Here is a 19909-nt window from a genome sequence, read left to right on the forward strand (position 1 = left end):
TTTCTCCTCACCTCACACCATGGGGATTGTGGTCGCATGATCGCCATACCGCAATGCATCCCCGATTTGCCCACTGCCGTAGTACAGGGGTTGCTTCAGAGGCCGAGTGGCCCCGCGGAGCAAGAACTGGCGTTTGACGCTTGGCCGTGGTGCGAATTCCCACCAGCCAGCGAACCCACAACGGGTGTTGCAACCGAGAACAGGCATACAACGCGTCTCCCTCTTCGCGTTATCTGTTGCTTCCCACCTACCGTCCCGCTGGCCTGCGCGTCTCCCGTCCTTGCCTCCCGAGCTCCAAAGCCGCCAAAACCTTACTGGGGCGGGCTTCTCGCCTGCAATCCCACCACAAACCCACAGAACGTGCCCGAATCATTCCATATTGCCCCGAGTGAAACGTCTGTCCGCTGTCCTGTCGACGGCATTTTCTCGGTGTTGCCTTGTTCAGTACATTCTGCCGCCATCGCTTGCCCTAAACGTACTGTCTCAGCGCACGAGACCGCGTGAGACGGCTTTTTAGGACTTGGCCAAAAGGTCTGGCCGCCCCGCCCTCGAGCCGCTAGAACGTTGAACCGTCTCTCAGGATTCCCACCTCGTCCCTCCGCTGGACTGTGCGGACCTGCATGGCAGCGCGAGAACTCGCACGAGGCGGAAGCTTTGTTAATTAGACTGCTGTGGACGTGCTCGGCTGAGATTCGGCGTTTGTCTTTCGCGTCCGATGCGCTCGCTGCCACTTGCTCGAACAGGTAGGTCTTGTATTTGGGACCAGTTTGCTGCGGATGCGGCGGCGTAGTTCCTCAGCCTGGCAGATGATGCCTACGGGTCAATTCGACGAGGCACTTCGAAGACATGATGACAATGTTTGCGAATCGATGCTCTCTGCAGAAATTGTGGTAATGTTGTCCACGCCTATCACATCGATAGCGTACAGCTGGAGCGGAAGCATGATGAATGTTAATGGGCTTGGCTGTAAAAAGGTTGCTTGTTAGAAAGAGCAAGCCAAGTAGATCGGAGGTACTTGATATGTTCAATCTGGAAGGCACAGCAAGTCCATGAGGATTTGGGATGGCCAGTCTTCAATTCCCTAAGTCTAGACAGACTCGGCCTGACTATGAGGTCCGCATTAGACCTCCAAAAGACACACGCTGTCTCCGGGACGTATAGTCAGGCATTCTGTCTATCGAGTACGGGAACCGGGACGAAGCCATGCCTGACGCACTGTCCATCGCGTTGCACAATCCCATCAGTTACTTCCTGCCACTCAAACCGAATCCCTTTCCCCGAAGCCTAGGACGAACCGTGGCCACTCGGTACTGCCGAGACGGCCTACAGCCAACGAGTACATCCCTCCGCTCCGCATCGCCTTGCTCCTTGCGTCATCGTCCGAGCCGTTTGAGGATTCCGCTCCCCGCCTGCGACCTGCGAGGAGCCGTTGGCCGGTGGCCTGGACCCCGCTTACTCTCTCTGTTTCTGGCGCTTCTTCATGCTCGTGTCCATGGATGAGTCGAAGACGCCGCGCCGCTTTTCGGCCCGCTGCAGTTGTTGTTTAGCGTTTCGTTGACAGTCTGAAGGTCTTGCCGCTCGCTCTCAATCGCAGCTTCTTCTCTGGCGATCTTCTCATGCTTGTCGTCGATTTGGTGCTGCAGCTCCTGCTCCTCGGCTTTCCACTCCTCCGCAGTCTCATCGTAACGTGCATCGAGTTGGCAGATCTGTTCCATGATATTGTCACGTGCATCTCCAATCCCGACTTCTTGCTCGCAAAGCTGATTAGCCAAGTCACCAAGTGCCTTGCTCATGCGGAACTCCTGCTCCTGATTCTTCTCCTTGTCCTTCTCCAACTGATTGATGTAGCTGTCCACGCGATGAAATTATTCCTCATCGTTGGTGGCCACTCGTCCTCGACATGGGTCGCACCCACTTCTTGACGGTTCTCCTCAAACATGAGTAGCTTGAGAGTATCTGATCTATGTCTCTGCTTGATGAAAGGCCGACGATTCAGACAAGTCTTTTCGCTAATTGAGTCTCGATCTTGGTCCGAAATACCAGGAAGACTCTTGTCGTCGTCGAGCGTAATCACGTCCTTTTCCAAGCTGTTGGGATTCGCACGGGCTTGAGCGGCTTCGACAGCATCATTGAGATTGCGCGATTGCGAACGAGTGTCCTTGTCAGGAGCAGAGAAAGGGACAGTGCGTGTGCCATTATTGCCGGCAGGCAGAATCCGAAAAGTCTTGCTTGACAGATGGCTGAACTGCTCGGGTGTGCGATAGTGGAAAAAGAAGTCGGTTAAAGGACTAGTGGACTTGTGGACAGGACGTCTGAGATATTGCACCAGATCATCCTCGCAAGTGATCTCAGACATGATGCCTTTGCTCAGACGCAGCTTGTCTGTTCGACCACGGCGCATATCGCCTTAGAACATGTCAAGAGATGTACGGTGCCGAGGCTTGCGGGCTGGAGTCTTTTCGGAAATGATGGCCTTCTGAACTCGAATGTGCAAGGTGCTGTAGGTGGAGTCTCTGATGGATTCGGGTACTTCATCGCACAGAGTTGGAGCACTCTCCGGTGAGCGTAGTCCAGAAGTAATCAGAGACACCATACTCTGCATATCCGGCATGCCGGTTACGGGAAGAGGGAATACCTTGAACACGATTCGGTGAGAGCTGAATCTTGAAACACCTTGCTCCTCGTTGAATGGTAAGTTAACAGGGCGTAGGGTGAACTAATCAACGTCTTCCAGGAGGTTGTTGTTGTTGTTGTCGTGAGTGAAGACAGCTTGATCGCATTGACTTCGGGGCTGTGCCAATCGAAGGCTGGTCCGATCTCGACGACCACGACAACGCGCTTGCCAGGCTCGAGCGAAACATATCGATGGAAGTTTTGCCCGGTGCCGTACTCATGACAGGCTTGAGACATGAACTCTCTGGATTCGACATCTGTGTGGATCGATGGAATTGAAGCTCGACCAGGTGTCCCTTGCGCAGGCGGATGTCCAACAAGTATGGTGAGACCAAGTTGGCAGGACATTGTGAACACTGGAATTCGAGCACTGTGATTGCAATGCGAGTACCTATCAGAGGGTCTGATCTATGAACCAGTCTCGGACTATTGTCAGGCTCGCGGAGATGGCACGACGTTGAAATCATGAGGATGGAAGGCTGCGGTGGTCAGAAAGCAGAATTTGAGGCCCCGCCTTGGTTTCGATGGTGACATTGAGACCCGAAGATGAAACGAAGCCCCAGACTCAACGCTGCAAGGCAGGACTTAATTGAAGAGCATACTGCTCTCTTATCACTGGATAACCAAGGACCGACTTGCCGCTGTCTGGCTGCCTAGGCTTGTACAGGAGATCTCGACATCAATTGAGGTGACAAGAGATACTCTGATACCAGACACCAGACACCAGTGTCGACACCGGAATGCAATACAAACAAAGTGCAGCGAGAAAGGAGCTTGCAGCGGACAGAGTCCTGGGCAAGCCATACTCGCCGGCTTGAAGCAGAAGCACCCGCATGTCTGCCGGCTGCGCGAGTTATCAGCCTCTGCATGCTGAGCGCCTTTGAGATGGTTTGCCATCCCGGGTGGGTTGGCTTCAAGTTGCGATGGTACCGATTGTCGATATCAAGGCCTCGAGTTCATACCTTGAGACCATCAACCTTGGGGTTACCGTCAGGGCACGACCATGTCTGCTACTTCCCTGAGCCCAAAGGCAGGCTTGGAAAGTTCATGACAAGACATTTGGGATTGCATGTTGTTTGCGATATTCAAAATATCGGAGGTACTGAAGGGTTTGCGTAAGAAGAGAGAACAGAACGTTAGAGCCAGATGTGCCGTCGTGCAACCGTGCAAACACGCCAAGCACTGCCTTCGAGGCCTGGGCGCCAAGACCGGCTATACATTCCTGCACTAGGTAGGGAGGGCTCTCACTACACTTCACTGCTGTGCAATTTTCACGTCCGATAACACCTGCTGGTGAAGTACATCAGCAATCACTGCATGGAAGTCAATGCTGCATGGGAAATTTCCGGCTCTATCCTAGTATATGATAAACACCTAAGCCATGCTGCATGATGCTGGCCTTCTCGGCAGATCACTATCAACTCATTGCTCGCAACACCGAGACCTCTCGTGATTACAGGATCATCGATTTGACATAAATGGTACGGGCCAGAAAGTCTCGGTACTTCCCCCATGTAATTCTCGAGGCCTTCGTTACAGGGTATAGCGGAAGTCCGGACTGTCATTGAGGATCAGCTTGCCCTCGTCGGCCAGCTTGTTGCGCCGCTTGAACAAGATAGACAACATGACAGCAATCATCACCACCACACAATTGGCCCTAGGTCATTTCGGTCAGCAAAATCCTAATAACATAGACAACTCGATACTTACACAATAACGGCAATAAAGCCCGGCACGTACTCCGGGGCGTCTTGCGAGCGGAATACTAGACTACCGGCGATACCTCCCACGCCACCCAGGCCTGTTAACGTGGCACTGCAGAAAGCTCGCTTCCACTGTCCGCGGATGTTGTTGGCCTGGTACGCCATGGTTGCGGGCACGTTTGCGTTGGAGCCGGCGATGCCAATGAAGGCACCGAAGTAGCGGACGGCGTTGTTGGTGGAGAATCCCATGATGGGCAAGCCAATGATCGAGATGACGGAGTTGAAGATCAGAACCGGGGCGCGGGTCTTGTACTTGTCACCGTACCAGGAGGTCGCGTACATGAGCATCGCTGAGAGAACGTAGGGTGGCGCTACCAGGCATTGGGAGGCGGCGACGCTGAATCCGATGCCGTTTCGTAGGATAATCGGCAAGAAGAAGGCGAATGAATATGTGACGGTGGTGGTGCAGCTGGAAGATGTCAGTCATAAGTTTACATGGTGCAGACAGCTCCTCACAAAAATATCAGGGCGAAGCCCCAAATCTCGATCTCGCGAGCTGGTTTCATGAACTTCCGCCAGTTGAATGGTTCAATCTCCACATCAGCGCGGTCCTTGTCCAATTCGTGCACGATGTACTTGGTCTCATCGGGCTGGAGGAATCTAAAGGATGGTCTGTCGATCTCTTCATCTGGGAACCTGACGATAAAGATGTAGGAGAAAAGAGCAATAGTACAGGTAATGACACCTTCCATGATGAAGATCCATTGCCAGCCTCTAATGCCCGAGACGCCTTCCATTTGCATGAGCGCATATGCCAGGATACCGGAAAGAGCTGAAGCCATACTACCAATGAGGTAGAACACCGAGTAACGCTTAGCGACTTGGAACCGCGTATACCTATCAGATGTCAGAAGGGCAGTTTGAGATCTGCGGAGGGAACACGTGAAACATACCAAGTTGATAAAAGGTAGACGCAGCCGGGAAAGTATCCCGCTTCCAGTATACCTAGAACCAACCTGAGGCCAAGCAGTGTGCTCCAGTTTTTCGCGAAACCAAAACCGATGATAACAACTCCCCAAGCCAGGCAGATACCCGGCAAGAAGATGCGCGGGCCTACCTTGCGACAAATGACTGTAGTTGGCGCCTGAAAGAGGACATATGTGATGAAGAAGGACAATGTGATTAGACTGGAAGTGATCAATAACTCCACCTTTGTCTGATCAGGGGCCAAACATACCTGTAGCGATAGCCAACTCCGAGATCAAGGTCACTCGTCATGCCAGCAATGGCTGCATTGGACACGTTCTTTCTATCCATGAGACTGATCCCATACATGAAACCGAGGCATGGAATCAACCTAAGGTCGATCCGACGTCTGATGCGTCGGGCTTGTTTGGGCGTGAAGATCTCAGCCGACTCGCTGTCACTGGATTTCTCTTCATGTTGGGCAGTGTGTTGCTTTTCCTCGAGCGTATTCATGATGAATGTGGGGAATGCAGTTAGGGCAGAAATGAAAATGGACAGAGCAGTCAACCCGTCCTACGGGACATCAGGAAGGGGGATTCATTATATGTGGAAAGCCTGTCACGCATAACCCCATTGACTTACCGACACCGAGCAGTCTTGCTCGGTTATTGTCAGTTATACCGCGGTCTCTGGGATTCCAAGAAATATTAACGGACACTTTATTGGACAAGGAGCCGAGAGTGTCTTCAGTAGGGCAAGGATATACCTGGGACGCACGGCTGCTGTTGGGTGATCCGATAAAGCGAGGGCTGTGAAGACTTGGAAAGTCTTGGTGGTGAGGGTTGTGAGTCTTGTGTTGCAGTATCTGGAGATCGCCAGAAACGATGATTGGCAGGAGGCCTTCCGCTTGTCTCGATCAAGTGGACTGCAAATAATGCCAAGATGGGCAAAGTCTTGTCCTGGGGTTTCTCCCGCTCTTTCAATGCGGAAAACTGGAGGAGTTGGGGTAAACAAACAGGGAGGGCAAAGCACCTAGTCTCCTTTCGACAAGCGATCAAGTTCGTGCCAGCGTCAGTAAGGCATTGGCCCGGCTCGACCGTGAAGATCAGTGAAACAGTGGGTTGTTGCATTGTTCGTTGGCTCGCAGTTAGGTCTCGCTCCTCGACTGCACATGGCAATCGAGTCTCGGCACGCATTGAAGCTGTGCAATGAAGGTCAGCGTTGATCCAGGGGGCAGCAAATCCACACGATAAACTTCCTCGAAGGCTTCTTCAACATTCATTGCATAGTAAGAGCAGACGCAATGTCAGAGGCATAGGCCCACTAGGTTCCCGAAACCTTGTGACATTCCGATACAAGCCGCCAGTCCGCGGTCCAAATGCGAGGGTACGGTTCCCGGGTACTCGACGGACATGGAGGACAGATCTCGGTGTTGGCATATCAATAGAGCAGTAGAAAACCTCAGAGCGGAAAAGCTAATGATATTGAGATGGGATGCAGAGAACACCATAAGCTGAGCTGATGATTGGCCGGCGAAATCTGGTCACGTGCGGCCGGCATTTTGCCCGTGACGATTCCCGACAAGGCGACGTCGGCCAACACATGCTAATCCTTGTATCGTGTGAAGCTACACCATGTATACTATCACAGCTGTTGGTATCTGAGGAAAAATCGCATCGCCATGCCGACCGCTAAATCTCCTTTCTCCCACACCAGCTTTCTCCGTGCCGTCCGCTCGTGTCAGCCTAAAACTTATCGCTCTATCAGAACGCCGCCAAACCGATCACCGCGCAAACACATTCACACATCCCCACGCCCGCAACAGGAAACCTATTCCTCGCGCTATGGTCCAGCGGCTTCAACTCCCCTTCCTCCACCATCCAAACCTGAAGAGCTCCGCTTCCCGAATGAACCTCAGGAGCCGCAAAAGAAGGACCATAAAGAAGACCCCGAGGGCAACCCCTCCCACGAGGATGTCGTGCACCGCGTGCAGCGCGACGGCGCCGAGAGCGACTATCATCCTCGCGAATCTGAAAATCCCGACGAGCAGGTTGTAGCAGACAGCGAACCTCTACGCAACAAGGAATTGGACATCGTACTCTCGGTTCCTTCGCCCAGCGAACTGAAGGGGAACAGCCAGCCACGACATCCTCATCTGGAGGCCTCGCCCTATGAGCATCATTTCGACACCTACAGCCTCGTCCAGATGCTGGCGGGTGAGAAGGCATACTCCTCTGCTCAATCTGTCACGTTAATGAAAGCCATCCGACTCATGCTCGCCATCAATCTAGACGTCGCCAAGGAGGGCCTTGTGTCCAAGTCCGACACCGAAAACGAAGCCTACCTCTTCCGCGCCGCGTGCTCGGAGTTGCGCACCACCCTACAGACGGCCCGGCACAGCGAAATGCTCAAGCAGCGGAGCCAGCGCGCACAGCTCCAGCACGAGAGCGACCTGTTGAATCAGAAAGTCACGCAGGACCTGATGACCATGCGCGAGGAGCTCAAGGGCATGTTCAACGACCGCAAGCTGGGCCTCGAGGAGCAGAAGCGGCACGTAGACGGCAGGATCTCAGAACTAGGTCACAAGATCACGGTTCTATTAAACAGCGAAGCCAAGAGCGAGGTGGAAGGCCTACGCTGGATCCTGACGCGGCGGGCAGCAATGGCCATTGCGGCGGCGGCTTGTGAGTATTCACCCCAACCAATTGCTTATGCTGGGCATTAACTAATGCGTCACAGTCATGATCATCTCAGCTCTGAATTACTCATCCATCAAGCTGCGTGAACGCGACGAGGCCGAGAAGAAGAAAGCCGCGCTGAAGAAGAAACAGAAGGAAGAGCGCGAGCGGGCTGAGCAGGCGCGCTTCACGACCCCGAGTCGCGACACTGGCGTGCAGACCGGCGCGAGTTACGAGGAGAGTATGGGATGACCGAGACGCCGAAGGGGTCTAACGCGTGTTTTTGGGCGTGAAAGGTGTGGATCATACGACGTACTATAGAGAGCCACGATATAGCGAGTCCACATGAGAAATGAGCGAATACAGTAGAATTTCAGACAAAAGCGGCCAAATCGCGAAGCAGGAACCGAATGTCGATAATGGCGCATTACCGTCAGAAAACGCCGGCATTTTGGGTCAGATTGCCTACTCTACAGCACCACCTCGATCCAAACACGAATCCACTTACTCGTGGTCAGACATTAGCCCAATCCACTGCGCTCTCCTCCTCGCCCTTTCCAGCGCCCATCCCCCCAACATCCCGCTCCATCATATACAGCGTCTGGCTCGCCTTGCGCTCCTCGCTCCGTTTCGCGAGCCGTAGCCGTGCCGCTGCCACTTTCTCCGGAGCGAGGTTGATATTGCTGGCTCGACCTGGCTGGCGGGTTGCTGACGAGAGGAGTCGTGTCGAGGAAGAGGGTCTGGGGGCTGGCGTAGGCTCCAGCTGTGCGGCGAGCGCCGTCAGGGAGAAGGGTGAGGTTTGGGAATGGTGGCGAGGAGGTTGCCGCTGGTCATGAGGGGGAGGATGTGAAGGTGCCGATTGCGATTGAGCGGGTGGCACGGCACTGCTGGATGCTCGTAGGCTCTGGGACGGTCGCGTTGGTCGCAATTGTGAGGGTTCTGTCGCCGTCTTTGTGCTTGATTGTGAATGGAGTTCGGACGTCGAGGAGCGCTTCTTGGGTGGTAGGAGGTCTGGTCGCTCTGCTGTCCCTGATTGTGTCGCTGAAGGGTCCGATCTGGTGCATATCGGTTGGTCGCGAGGTTTGTCTTCATGGATCTCGAAACTTGGATCCTTACCACGGAGAGAGCGTTTGAACGCCTCGGTCCGCGAGAGATTGGTGTCTACAGACTTCGCAGCCACCTGCTCGTTGGCTTGCGATTTGGAGATGCCCGTAGTTGTCACGACGGAGGCGTTGCTTCTTCGCTCGGCAGACCTCCTCTTCAATGTCAAGTCGTCCATAGCAGCACTCTTCGCGGGACCTTCAGCGTTCGCCAACCTTGTGGTCAAGCGTGCATTCTCCTTGTGCAATTCTTCGACCATTGCCTGCAACTCCACATTGCGCTCATCCATCCTCTGTGCATAGCTTTTGAGCCTCTTATGCTGCTTTAACAGCCTCTTCATCTCCCTTTCTGTCCTCCGCGCGTACGCCTCCGTCTCCTCGTCCAGACCCACCGCCCGCAAGGGATCGTCTCCATTCTTTGTTTCCTTCGCAACCACACTTCTTGCCGGCTTTCCAGAGGACTTCCCCGCGCGAGCATCATCTTCCTGTGGCTGCGACTGGGCCTGTGCCGGCAGTGATTGGTGGCTCTTAGCGGCTTCGAGCGACAACTCGAGCTCTTCCCACAGAGTGTCCACCTGCTGCTCCAGCTCCGCAATTGCGGGCGGCGGGATCGGAATAGATATAGACGCGCCCCTCCTATTCTCTGGACTGATGCTCTTGAATTTGACGTTCACATCTCGTAAGCTCTTTGCGCGGGGCGTCGGCGCACCTGGGGTACGTAAGATGGATTTCGTGGGCGAAACCTGCGCGTCACGCTTGCGCTTCTGTGGGCTGAGGTTTATGACCGGCGCATCGATGCTGACGCGTTTCGGAGACAGAGGCTGAGGCAACAGCGTCGTGTGTACCGTGTCATTGTGTCCGGGCGACTCTGGGGAGCCGTAGACGAAGCCGCGGAAGGCGCGCCAGGCGAATTTGTGTGCAGGTGTAATGGGTGCATTGGCTAGGAGAGTTTCGTCGGACGCCATAGCTTGTTACGCGTGTGTGTGATGCGCTATGTGTTCTGTGCTGTTGATCTCTGCATTGTAAATGTCATCTACACGTTGCTGAGAGCGTGTTCTGCTGCGGGTCTAAGCGCGACATTGCACGGCGGGCGAAATCACAACTTAATACCAAAAAGGGTTTAGGCCTGTTGTAGCTTGGCATTTTCGCTGCCTGAGAATTAAGACATGCAAAGAGTCTTTCAAGTATGAAAGCAACGTAATCCACGACTCAATACCATGATATTCAATGCTAAGCACCTAGGTACTCAAGGGCACCTGGTATGTCGAGTGCGTAGTCCACTCCAGCGTCCCTCAGGCCCGATTTTGGCCGTTCAGCATTCGCCGTTCGCCCTGCTCGGTCTGTCGAGAGCCATATGGAAAGATTTTGATCATCTACAGGCGTACCTATACTCCGATGATATGGGCAGTCGAAGGGTTGTTATTGGCAATTCAGAGAAGTAGAGTTTCAAGTTCTCGGCGATTTGGGAGTGGCTTAGCGACGACAGTCGACTTGACGTTGCGATCTGAAAGAGCAGAAGCGGCTTCGGCGAAGAGGACTTGCGACATCTTGCGTTCCTTGATGTTAAAGGCTGTATCTCTCAAGAAGTGAGGTAGTGGTTCAATCCTCGTCATCATCATCTTTGGCCTCTCTGCTCATGACTTTCCTCCATTCCTCCATCATGTCTTTCATGCCCTCAGGCGTCATACTGGCATCGACCACATCTTTGGGAAGTTTGTGAGCACTATACTTGGTCGATGCGAACTGATAAGCCTCTGGATCATCTCGTTGAACAAGACGGAACTCCGGATCGAATATATCTTCCTCGACTTCTGCATCATCATCGTCGGGCACGGTCAGCGTCAGTAACTCGAGCCATGAGAATAGCAACGGATCCGTTCTGGGTGCCCAGGGGTTTATGTCGATGAGCCAGACTTTCTGGTGTGGAGGAGGAATGTAGACGTCAAAGACAAAATTGGGATCTGGAAAGTTTGCGAGAAGATTGTCCTCCATGAAATCCTCGATCTTGGCCTTGAATTTCTCGCGGAGATCGAATAAGAACTCGAAGTGGTTCATCTCGCGCTGAGAGATTGCTATTAAGCGGCGGTCTCGTACAAAGCATCTGAATTCCAGCGATGGATTGAGGTTGAAGGCCTTTCGTAAAACAAGGTGGTATGGGACCTCGGCAGAGTCCACGCAACCATCGAAAGCTTGCTCCAGATCATGAGTGACAAAGTCGCTGGATTTCAGGAGCAGATACACGTCATTAGCAGATCGACATTCCATATCGTTTGTCGTTGAGATCCACGTTGCGTCTTTGGGTGCTGACCAGTTCAGCTTGGGCACGGCTTTGCCAAGCTCACGGATGGTGGCGACGATATTGTCGTGAATATCGCGCCAATACTCTGCGATATCTTCCTCATCTTCGGCATCTGAGTAACCGCTGTCATCGTCACGGCGGACATCTGGAGGGAGAACAATGCCATCTGCCCTCAGATACTCTAGGAAAGGCTGAGTAAGTGGAATGAGGCGAGCTTTGGGTGAGACTTGGCGGAGTTTTGGGTACCAGGCGTGGAACGAGCAGTTGAGAATGTGCGCCGCGGTGACCGGTGGGAACGGTAATGCTGTAAGCGTTGTGGAAGGCTCTTCCTCTGTTGACATGGGCATATCGATTATATCACGACAATGGCAGTCGTAGTAGAAGGAAGAGTCATGGCGAAGGGTACGGCTTTGACTTGGCAGAGAAAGCTAGATCCTGACTCTTCGCTCTCATTTGTCAGTCATTCGCCCCACACCCACCAATCTGCAGCAGATCAAAAAAGTCGCTGCGAAACCTGCAGCTTCATCTTTCTCGTCCCAAGAGCATTATTCCCCCAATTGACCAAAAAGTTGGACGACCCCGGAGTCGAACCGGGCACCGCTCCCATGCTAAGGGAGAATCATACCTTTGCGGAGTTAGAGATTGCAATGGCTGAGGGTTTAGAAGTCACTAACCGATAGACCAGACGCCCTTGAGTGAACTCGGATGAATTTGTTGAGCAAAAATCTGGTGCTGTTTTATCTATTCTACGTATTCAAAGGCCGATATCGGAAGGTCCGACCGTCTTCTAGTAGCACTTCCTCGTTCCTAGTACCTTTAAGATCTTCAAGCGAGCAATACTCCGCATAAACATCATGTAAAGCTCGGATTCAGTTCTAAATGACCTTTGCGTAACAGCGTCAGTACATGCTCTCGCTTGGCCACGGAGCACAAGATCGCTCACGGCGCTTACTGGTCGAGGTGTTTAATCAACACATGGACGATGCAACCCCCACAAATATCTATACCTGGCCACATAGGTACTCTTCAACCAACGCATTGCTGCATATATAAGTTCAGGACAAGACCAAAGTCTATAGCGGCGCGTGTAACAACATGGTGCCATCCATGGCATGGAACACGACGCCAAGACCCGACGCGTTGAACAGCACTGCGGCACGAGGAGAGCGACTACAGTGGCTGAATTGTGACTTTGCATTAACAGAGTACAAGCTGCAGGAGTTGCAGCATCCACGATGCTGGCTTAGTGTCAGGTGGCCTAGTGTCAGGTGAATCGGCATGTCAGGTGCAAGGGAAAATTCTGCTTCTAGACGCCCTGGATGCTCATACTGTAGCGCTGCTGTTGTGCACACAATGACAGAGATTGAAGTTCTTAGACGACAAGGCCAAGCCACTTTGTATACGCCGCGAAACGGGACCACTCAATCGAAACTTGGCCTGCACAGCAGCAGAGTCGAAGTATTTCGGATCAGGTTAGTCAGAATCAGGCAATGTCACCAAAGCGGCTGAACCCCTTCTTGGCGCCAGCCTTGTTGGACGTCGACCGAGTGCAATGTCAGAGCTACCTGGAAATCAATGTAGATGGTATTCAGTCAGTCGAATTAAGCGTGCCGCATGCTGACCTTGGACACGATGCAACACTCGCATCAGTATATCTCGGGATAACAGGCCTATTTTACCATAATCAATTGTCTGTACCTATCAGGCGGGTCATCGCGCCCACAGAAATCTGCAGCTTGCAGAATGCGTGTTTGTTGCTTGAGAATATGAAAGAACCCTCGTCTTCGTCCCATTCAATCCATCCTTACAAGTCGGCTGCCCCGCGATTAGCATCAGCTGTGGATGAAGTAGGACAAGCGTATTTGGCTTTAGCAAGCTCATCTTCCCTTGTGCTGCTTCTTCCGATGCCCAGTTCCATCCGGCGGCGTGGGCGGATTGTGTGGAGGTCTTTCGCTCGCCTGGCTGCTCCATTCTGGCCTTTGCTGTCCATAGTCCCATTGAGGCTCGCTTGCGCTTTGCTGCTCGCGTTGCCAATGATCCTGTTGAAGTATTGCTCCAATTGATTCAGGCCACGCACCCCCTGGTCCATACATGTCCTCAGACTCAGCTTGAGTGGCTTGTGCCATCACTCCTTCGGAGGAAGAGCCGCTGAAGATCGAGGATGCACTGCTTTGCTGAAACTGCTGCTGACGGCCATACCCAGCCCCTGCTGGGAGCTGCTGCTCATAGCCACCCCCTGGCTGAAACTGCTGCTCATAGCCACCCCTTGTTTGAAGCTGCTGTTCATACGCACCCCCGGTTTGAAACGCCTGCGCATACTCACCCCCCGGTTGGAGCTGCTGTTCATACGCACCCCCGGTTTGAAACGCCTGGGCATATCCAACCCCTGACTGGTTAGCCTGCCCATAGGCTCCATGCCCGTGTATACCGCCGGATTGGTACGGCAGCGCAAAATTGCTGCTAGTCGTTGAGAATGCACTAGCTGAGTAATAAGACTGCTCCTCCGCCCCACCGTCCCCAAGACGTGAATCGGAATAGAAAGCGCTGCTTGGAGCTCGTGAGGTCGCTTCCGAGAAATCCGTGTAGTCGAATTGTGATGCACTTGCGGTGCTTTCGCTCTGGAATGCTGACCCGGTTTGCGATGGTTCGTGTAGCGAAGTACTAGTACTTGCAATGTTTTCTGACAAGGTCATTGAACCAGTCTGCGAGGATTCGGCCATACTTGGAGCGCGTAGAATCTCGCTGCGGCGTGTGGTTCTCCTGTCTTGCCCTGAAGGCTCTGCAGAGTTCTCTGGCTGATTGATTCGGCGAGGTACCCTACGCTTCCTTGAGGCGAGCCCGTGCTCCTGCTTGTATTGCTCAATCAGATTTGACTCGGTCGCTGGTCTATTGTCCATCCTTCGCCGCCAGCTGGTGTCGACACTGTTCCCCTCGCCCACAAGCTTACTGATCACAGGTTCATACTCTGGGTGAGCTGCCATGAAAATCCTGGAACCACTCCTGCATGCGTTGCACCATAGTTCTGGTCTGTCCGGCAGAAGATCTTGTGATCTTATCGGACTGCGCCCACAATATCCACTGATTTGGATGGTCATCCCGCAGCTTGCACATCCACGCTGGGCTCGTATGTCGTTTGGCACTGGATCAAACTTTCGGGTAAATTTGCGTGACATGTTTGGATATGATCTGGAACGAAGTGTGGAAGGGAGTCGCTCAGTAGGATTCTCGAAGGAAATTCAGAACGGCTGATGATGAGAAAGACGATATTTTCCAGGCTATGAGCATGGTTTTGTGCCTTTCCAGGGCTATATCACCCTGTCGATGACACTCTCATCCTGATTGAGACAACGACAGCGAACATGTCTCTAGCTACTGACAGGTACAGACTCATCTAGCTTCGAAGCAGTCAAAAGTCCTTCAGTGTGAAATTCGTGTCAAAGAGTGCTGTTAGCTTCACAGTGGCCAGATGACACATAAGAGATTGTTGGTCAGGCTCGTGGGACTCTGTCGGGGAGAAACTGCTATGCAAACGGCTGTCACGTAGAATTGCTCAATTGCAAGAGCATTGGATGTCTGAATCAGTGCAACACAGTGTGAGCCTGCGGTGCTTAATTGCCTTTGTTCCCAACGACTTCGAGCAGCGCAACATTTGAAACAGTTGATACAGTTGACTGAGTCAGCTCTGCAAGCTGCTTGTCAAGGTTGTATTCTTACGCTCCAAGGTCGCTCGACATGCGGGAGGGCTTCGTGACTTACATTCGCGGGCATCTCGACGGCGAGGCATGGAATCTTCATGTTGTCATGCTCGTGGCGGGGCGATCAAGAATGAGTCGGTGAGGATGGACGGACCTGACTTGTAAAGCTATAAGATCCATTGTGGTTCCTTGTAGCCAAGGGAAAATATGAATATGCAAGAGGGAGTGAGCGGTAGAAGACATAGGATGGCGATCTCAAAAGGGGTGCATGGAGGATGAGACTCATCGATGTAGCCATTTGCAACTTGTCTATTTCGCAGGCTGCGGCGCCACAACGTGTTTCCAGTCCTATCGACATTTAGTCTCAAGCCATAACAGCCACCAACCCATCGCTTATTGGGCGTGTTACCAAGGGCTCATACTCTGCACCTGGAGCCTCGTTGGTTGGCCCCGTACGCCCGGTCATCGCAGTTCTCTTTCAATAAGTCACTACCCGCTTTAGCCTCATCCACAGGTAAACACTGTCGTCTCTGCTCACCTTGCCGTCAAAGTCCTCATATCCAGTCGGAAACATCACTCGATAGTCAGGGCTGGGTATCCTCGTACGCTTGCGGGCCGAGAACACCTCGCAAAGATATCACGGATTTTCCCATGGGTCTAGAATCCCTCAAGTAATGATCAACGGCGAGGGCAGAAAGCTGACGAGTGCGTCCTGCGAAGGATGCTGTAACTATCACAGGCTCCTTCTTCCAGATGATGACCTGAAGTCGCCCCTTTGCGTTGCTCTCATCCAAATAGGTGCAAGGTGGACGGTCCGGGCCAGAAATGGTCACACAGTCTCCGTCAGGAAAGATTTCGACAGTGTGTGGCTTGGGAAAGGTGGGAGTGTCGCCAATTTGTGCGTCTATAGTTCGTAGTGGTGAGTACAATGCATTGGTGTATACTCGTGGGGACTCACCTTCTCCTTCCGGTTTGTGGCTTGCTGTAGACCCAGATTCCGGTACCGGCATGCCCTGATGGATATCAGTGGCTCCGGATCGTCCTTCTTCCTCGTCTGATGAGATTTCAATATAGCTTGGATCTTTCTTCATAACTTTTGCCCTCTTCATCGAACGTGTGATCCTCGTATTGCCGACAAAATCATGAGGTCGTTTCCTGCGCACCAGTCTTCCAGCTGACTCAAGAGTCGCTCGTGCCGGAGCAGCAGCAATCACATCGGCGTCTCTGACGGTGGATCTTATAGGGACTAGCCGATGATCGTCATGTTGCGTAAAAGGTTCCGTGGGGGCACTGTCAACTTGAGTCTGGAGAATTTCAGTCTGGGTCTCAGTTGCGCTTCCGAAGCGTATTTACCACTTTCACATGTCCTGCAGTAAGGTTGAATGCCTTGACCGTCTCACCAGTGGTCACCGTGAGCCGCACAGGGCATTCTGAGTTGCTAATTCAGCGTTCGATATATTTTTTGTCCTCTGAACTCACCAAAAGCAATCTTGTAGAACTTCGAGTCGTGGGCAGTAGCAGCAAGGACCGTGAAGGGTCCGAGAGAGTCTCTCTGCTGTTGGGCTGGCATGGGCACGACAGAGACATTTGTCGGGATTTCTGGGGCATCTGGGAACCATAGACGGCGGATAGTGCGAAGTTTGTCAACGAAGACTCGATGGCTAATATCGCTTGCGTCGAACAGAGTCCTAGGATTGATATTTTGCTCGGTAAATTTGTCTCCTACTTTATCGCGTCCAAGAATAGCTGCATCAAGTGCAAAAAGTATCTCAGCGGGTACTTTGCTGCCTCTGCGCTTATTGAGGACATGATATGGTGCTACATCCCATGCGTTCGGGAGCTCGGTCGGTACGCTGTGGCCGTTGATGAACGTTTCTACGATGCGAGTGTGATGCTTGTAATTGTGGACGGCCGGTTTGACAGCGCTCCTCAGATGATCATAAGCGGGATCGCGGCGACGAATGCGGTAGCCTGACTTTTCGGACGGTACGGAGAGAGGCTGATTGCTCATGGTGGGTAGGGTAAAGTAACGCTAGGCGTCACGCATGGTCAGCGGAATCATGTGGCATGGAGAACAGCATACTTACTGCATAACAGCGGTTTATCAGTGGTAGTAATGTCAAGGAATGGTTCACTGGAACGGAGCACTGGCGATGGAGGAGATGAGTGCCGCGGCGACCTGTTGTTTAGTAACAGGGGAGTTGTTGCGAAAAGCGCGAGGCAAACGCCAGGCGCAAATAAGTCGACCGGGTGAAGATCTTGGCACTTCTAGCCCAGACCTCGAGACACCAGATCAAATTTGCGTTTTATTGTACACGTCCTGAATCCTAAACACAGCCTTCATGCGTATCATTACCTTCATCGACCGCTCTACTCTTGTAAACGCACTGGAACCTGCGATTTCCTTCAATCTCTTCGCTGTTGACCAGCAGCACCATCTGAAACATCTTACGCACCATTGCCGTTGTAGGCAATGCGGTTGGGACTGCCTCTGATGTCGCTGATCTGTCCTGTGGTTGCGAGCTGAACAAGTCGGTTGGTGGTCGCAGCTGGGCTGGCCAAGCCTTCAAGAGCCTTGAGGTAAACTACCAGACCAGCAACGTGAGGAGTGGCCATGGATGTGCCCGAAATGGAGTTGGTGGCGGTGTTGGAGCCGATCCAGGCAGAACGAACAGAGACACCTGGGGCGAGAATGTCAACGGTGGTGCCGTAGTTGGAGAACTGGGCGCGGCGATTGGAGGAGTCAATGGCACCAACGGTGATGGCGTTCGCAGCGGATGCTGGAGAAACTTCCGAAGCATCGATGGGTCCAATGAAAGCACCGGTACGCGGGTCAGTGACACCATTGCCAGCGGCAACAACAGACAAAACACCGTTGCTGTAGGCCGTGTTGACCATATTGTTAAAGGCTGTTTCGACACCACGCTCTATTGTAGTCGTTAGTGCTGTGGCTCTCTGAGGAGAAGTATACGTACCTGTGCCCAAGCTCATATTGATGACAGACACACCGGCGCGACCTCTGCTGGTGATATCGTTGACAGCCCATTGGAAGCCTTGCATGATAACAGATGTAGGGCTAGAACCCGTACCAAACACCTTGACGGAGACGATGTTCGTGTTCTTAGCGACACCATAGGTACGACCACCGATCGTAGCGGCAACGTGAGTACCATGGCCGCCGGAGTCGACGTTGGAGCCACCGACGAAGTTCGCCCCGTTAGAAGCACGACCGCCAAACTCTTGATGACTGATGCTCACACCTGAGTCAATGACGTACGCATAGGTGCCACGCCCAGCGCTGTCGTCGTACACATACTGACTGGATGGAGATTGACGGTGAGAGATCCTACCAAGTCCCCACTCGGCATTGTTCTGTGTGACCAGTGCCGTCATATAGCAAGGAAGGTCAGGCTCGACAAGTTCGACCTATCTTCTGTTAGTTGTGATATGAGATCGGTGGGCAAGCGCACCTCGTCGCTGGCTTCGATCTCAGCGATTGTCTCTTCATCAAAAACGCCCGCATAACCTTTGTAGTCGAACAAGTCAAAGGTCTTTAGCTCTTGGTCAGCCTCCTGGCGCTTAACAAGACCACGGCGCTGGAGATCACCAGCCCATGCAATGTGAGTTGCACTTTCATTGGCAGCAATGCCAGGCTTCAACGTGACAATATATCCAGTAGTTGGTTCGGCGGGCTGCACGACTGGCGTATCGGCTGCTCCGTCCTGCTGAGCAACAGGAGCACCCGAGGCCAGGAGAGGGGCCAAGAGACCAAAAACTGTTGCCGATGCTGTCCACTTCATATTGTACGAGTGCTGTAATTAGCTTGTGTGGTAGAACGAGTGTAAAAGGTCGGTCGAAAAACGAGTGTAAGTGGCCGGTGGCCAAAGGAGAGACAAAGATCGTTAACGAAAGACTGTGTGTGAGCAAAGAGCGACTGTGAAGGCTGGTGGACGTGCACAGAGTTCGAGGGAGCTGCTCATCTATATACCTTAGCAGTCTTGACTGGTCAGCGGAGGCGACCGTTCGCAACTGTTCGCAAGCATTGTTTCATGCAGTACGATCATGGTGCCATCCAAAATCATATCCACCTGGCGCATTAAATTCCACTGCAATTTCGGGCAATGTGCACAAAAGCATACCTGCGTCCGTAGATTGTATAGAAGGGAACATGATAGAGGCAAGGCCTAGAAAGGAGCCCTTCTTGGCCAGTCTCGGTAGCAAGGGACCTGCCTCATCGGGAATAACGAACATGCTTGAACCTTGAAGACAAGACTTCAGCGCAGAGGGATCGACATACTCACAGGTCTCGCACATGGCAGACTGTCGTGTCCTCGGCAGTATAGCCGCTGTAGAGCTCGTAGCTCGGCCGAAGCATATGATGGTGGTCTCAGTAGTGGCCAATAGCATAACACGACTCCCTTGTGCACCGATAGACGAGCATCGGTTGCGTTTTGCAATGAGCACAAACCCTGTACGCGATGGCACGCGAGAGTTTGATATGTTGCGTGAAAGCGATAGGGCGCGCACTTAAGCAAGCCTACCCCTGATTTTGGGCTGAGCCGAGCCGGACGAGGCCGACGGGAGATCATCTGTTTTCTCCGCAACAGCAGCCATGGCCAATACCAAATTACCATCGGCCAGACTCCTATATGGATGTAACATCGCTATCGAGCCAAGAACGTTTGTAAGCAAGGTCAAGATGCGGGGATGTGCAGGAAGTAGAAGGAGAGAACTTTTGCCTTCATGGACGAGAGAGGGTCTCGAAATTGCACTCTGTAGTGCCTGGGCGCCGACC

General features: G+C 52.9%; 6 protein-coding genes across 6 annotated transcripts; 1 reads left to right on the forward strand and 5 right to left on the reverse strand.

The window, feature by feature from the left end:
- Nucleotides 1-1478: 1478 nt before the first annotated feature.
- On the reverse strand, nucleotides 1479-2356 carry HMPREF1541_04347 (uncharacterized protein; the record flags this gene model as incomplete). Its single annotated transcript, XM_008718693.1, has 2 exons — nucleotides 1479-1835; nucleotides 1916-2356. The coding sequence occupies 2 exons, from the start codon at nucleotides 2354-2356 to the stop codon at nucleotides 1479-1481; spliced, it is 798 nt and encodes a 265-aa protein (XP_008716915.1).
- A 1850-nt stretch (nucleotides 2357-4206) lies between these two features.
- Nucleotides 4207-5855, reverse strand: HMPREF1541_04348 (uncharacterized protein; the record flags this gene model as incomplete). The annotated part of the gene is made up of 5 exons (XM_008718694.1): nucleotides 4207-4330; nucleotides 4384-4845; nucleotides 4893-5273; nucleotides 5330-5563; nucleotides 5614-5855. The coding sequence occupies 5 exons, from the start codon at nucleotides 5853-5855 to the stop codon at nucleotides 4207-4209; spliced, it is 1443 nt and encodes a 480-aa protein (XP_008716916.1).
- A 1168-nt stretch (nucleotides 5856-7023) lies between these two features.
- On the forward strand, nucleotides 7024-8272 carry HMPREF1541_04349 (uncharacterized protein; the record flags this gene model as incomplete). Its single annotated transcript, XM_008718695.1, has 2 exons — nucleotides 7024-8026; nucleotides 8082-8272. 2 exons carry the CDS (start codon nucleotides 7024-7026, stop codon nucleotides 8270-8272), a joined length of 1194 nt encoding a protein of 397 aa, XP_008716917.1.
- Nucleotides 8273-8534: 262 nt separating this feature from the next.
- On the reverse strand, nucleotides 8535-10085 carry HMPREF1541_04350 (uncharacterized protein; the record flags this gene model as incomplete). Its single annotated transcript, XM_008718696.1, has 1 exon — nucleotides 8535-10085. One exon carries the CDS (start codon nucleotides 10083-10085, stop codon nucleotides 8535-8537), a length of 1551 nt encoding a protein of 516 aa, XP_008716918.1.
- A 634-nt stretch (nucleotides 10086-10719) lies between these two features.
- Nucleotides 10720-11766, reverse strand: HMPREF1541_04351 (uncharacterized protein; the record flags this gene model as incomplete). The annotated part of the gene is made up of 1 exon (XM_008718697.1): nucleotides 10720-11766. The coding sequence occupies one exon, from the start codon at nucleotides 11764-11766 to the stop codon at nucleotides 10720-10722; it is 1047 nt and encodes a 348-aa protein (XP_008716919.1).
- A 5796-nt stretch (nucleotides 11767-17562) lies between these two features.
- HMPREF1541_04352 (uncharacterized protein) lies at nucleotides 17563-18914 on the reverse strand (the record flags this gene model as incomplete). Its single annotated transcript, XM_008718698.1, has 3 exons — nucleotides 17563-18041; nucleotides 18090-18540; nucleotides 18585-18914. 3 exons carry the CDS (start codon nucleotides 18912-18914, stop codon nucleotides 17563-17565), a joined length of 1260 nt encoding a protein of 419 aa, XP_008716920.1.
- Between the last annotated feature and the right edge of the window lie 995 nt (nucleotides 18915-19909).

This window comes from Cyphellophora europaea, assembly GCF_000365145.1.
Source record: "Cyphellophora europaea CBS 101466 unplaced genomic scaffold supercont1.4, whole genome shotgun sequence".
NCBI classification, from domain to species: Eukaryota; Fungi; Ascomycota; class Eurotiomycetes; order Chaetothyriales; family Cyphellophoraceae; genus Cyphellophora; species Cyphellophora europaea.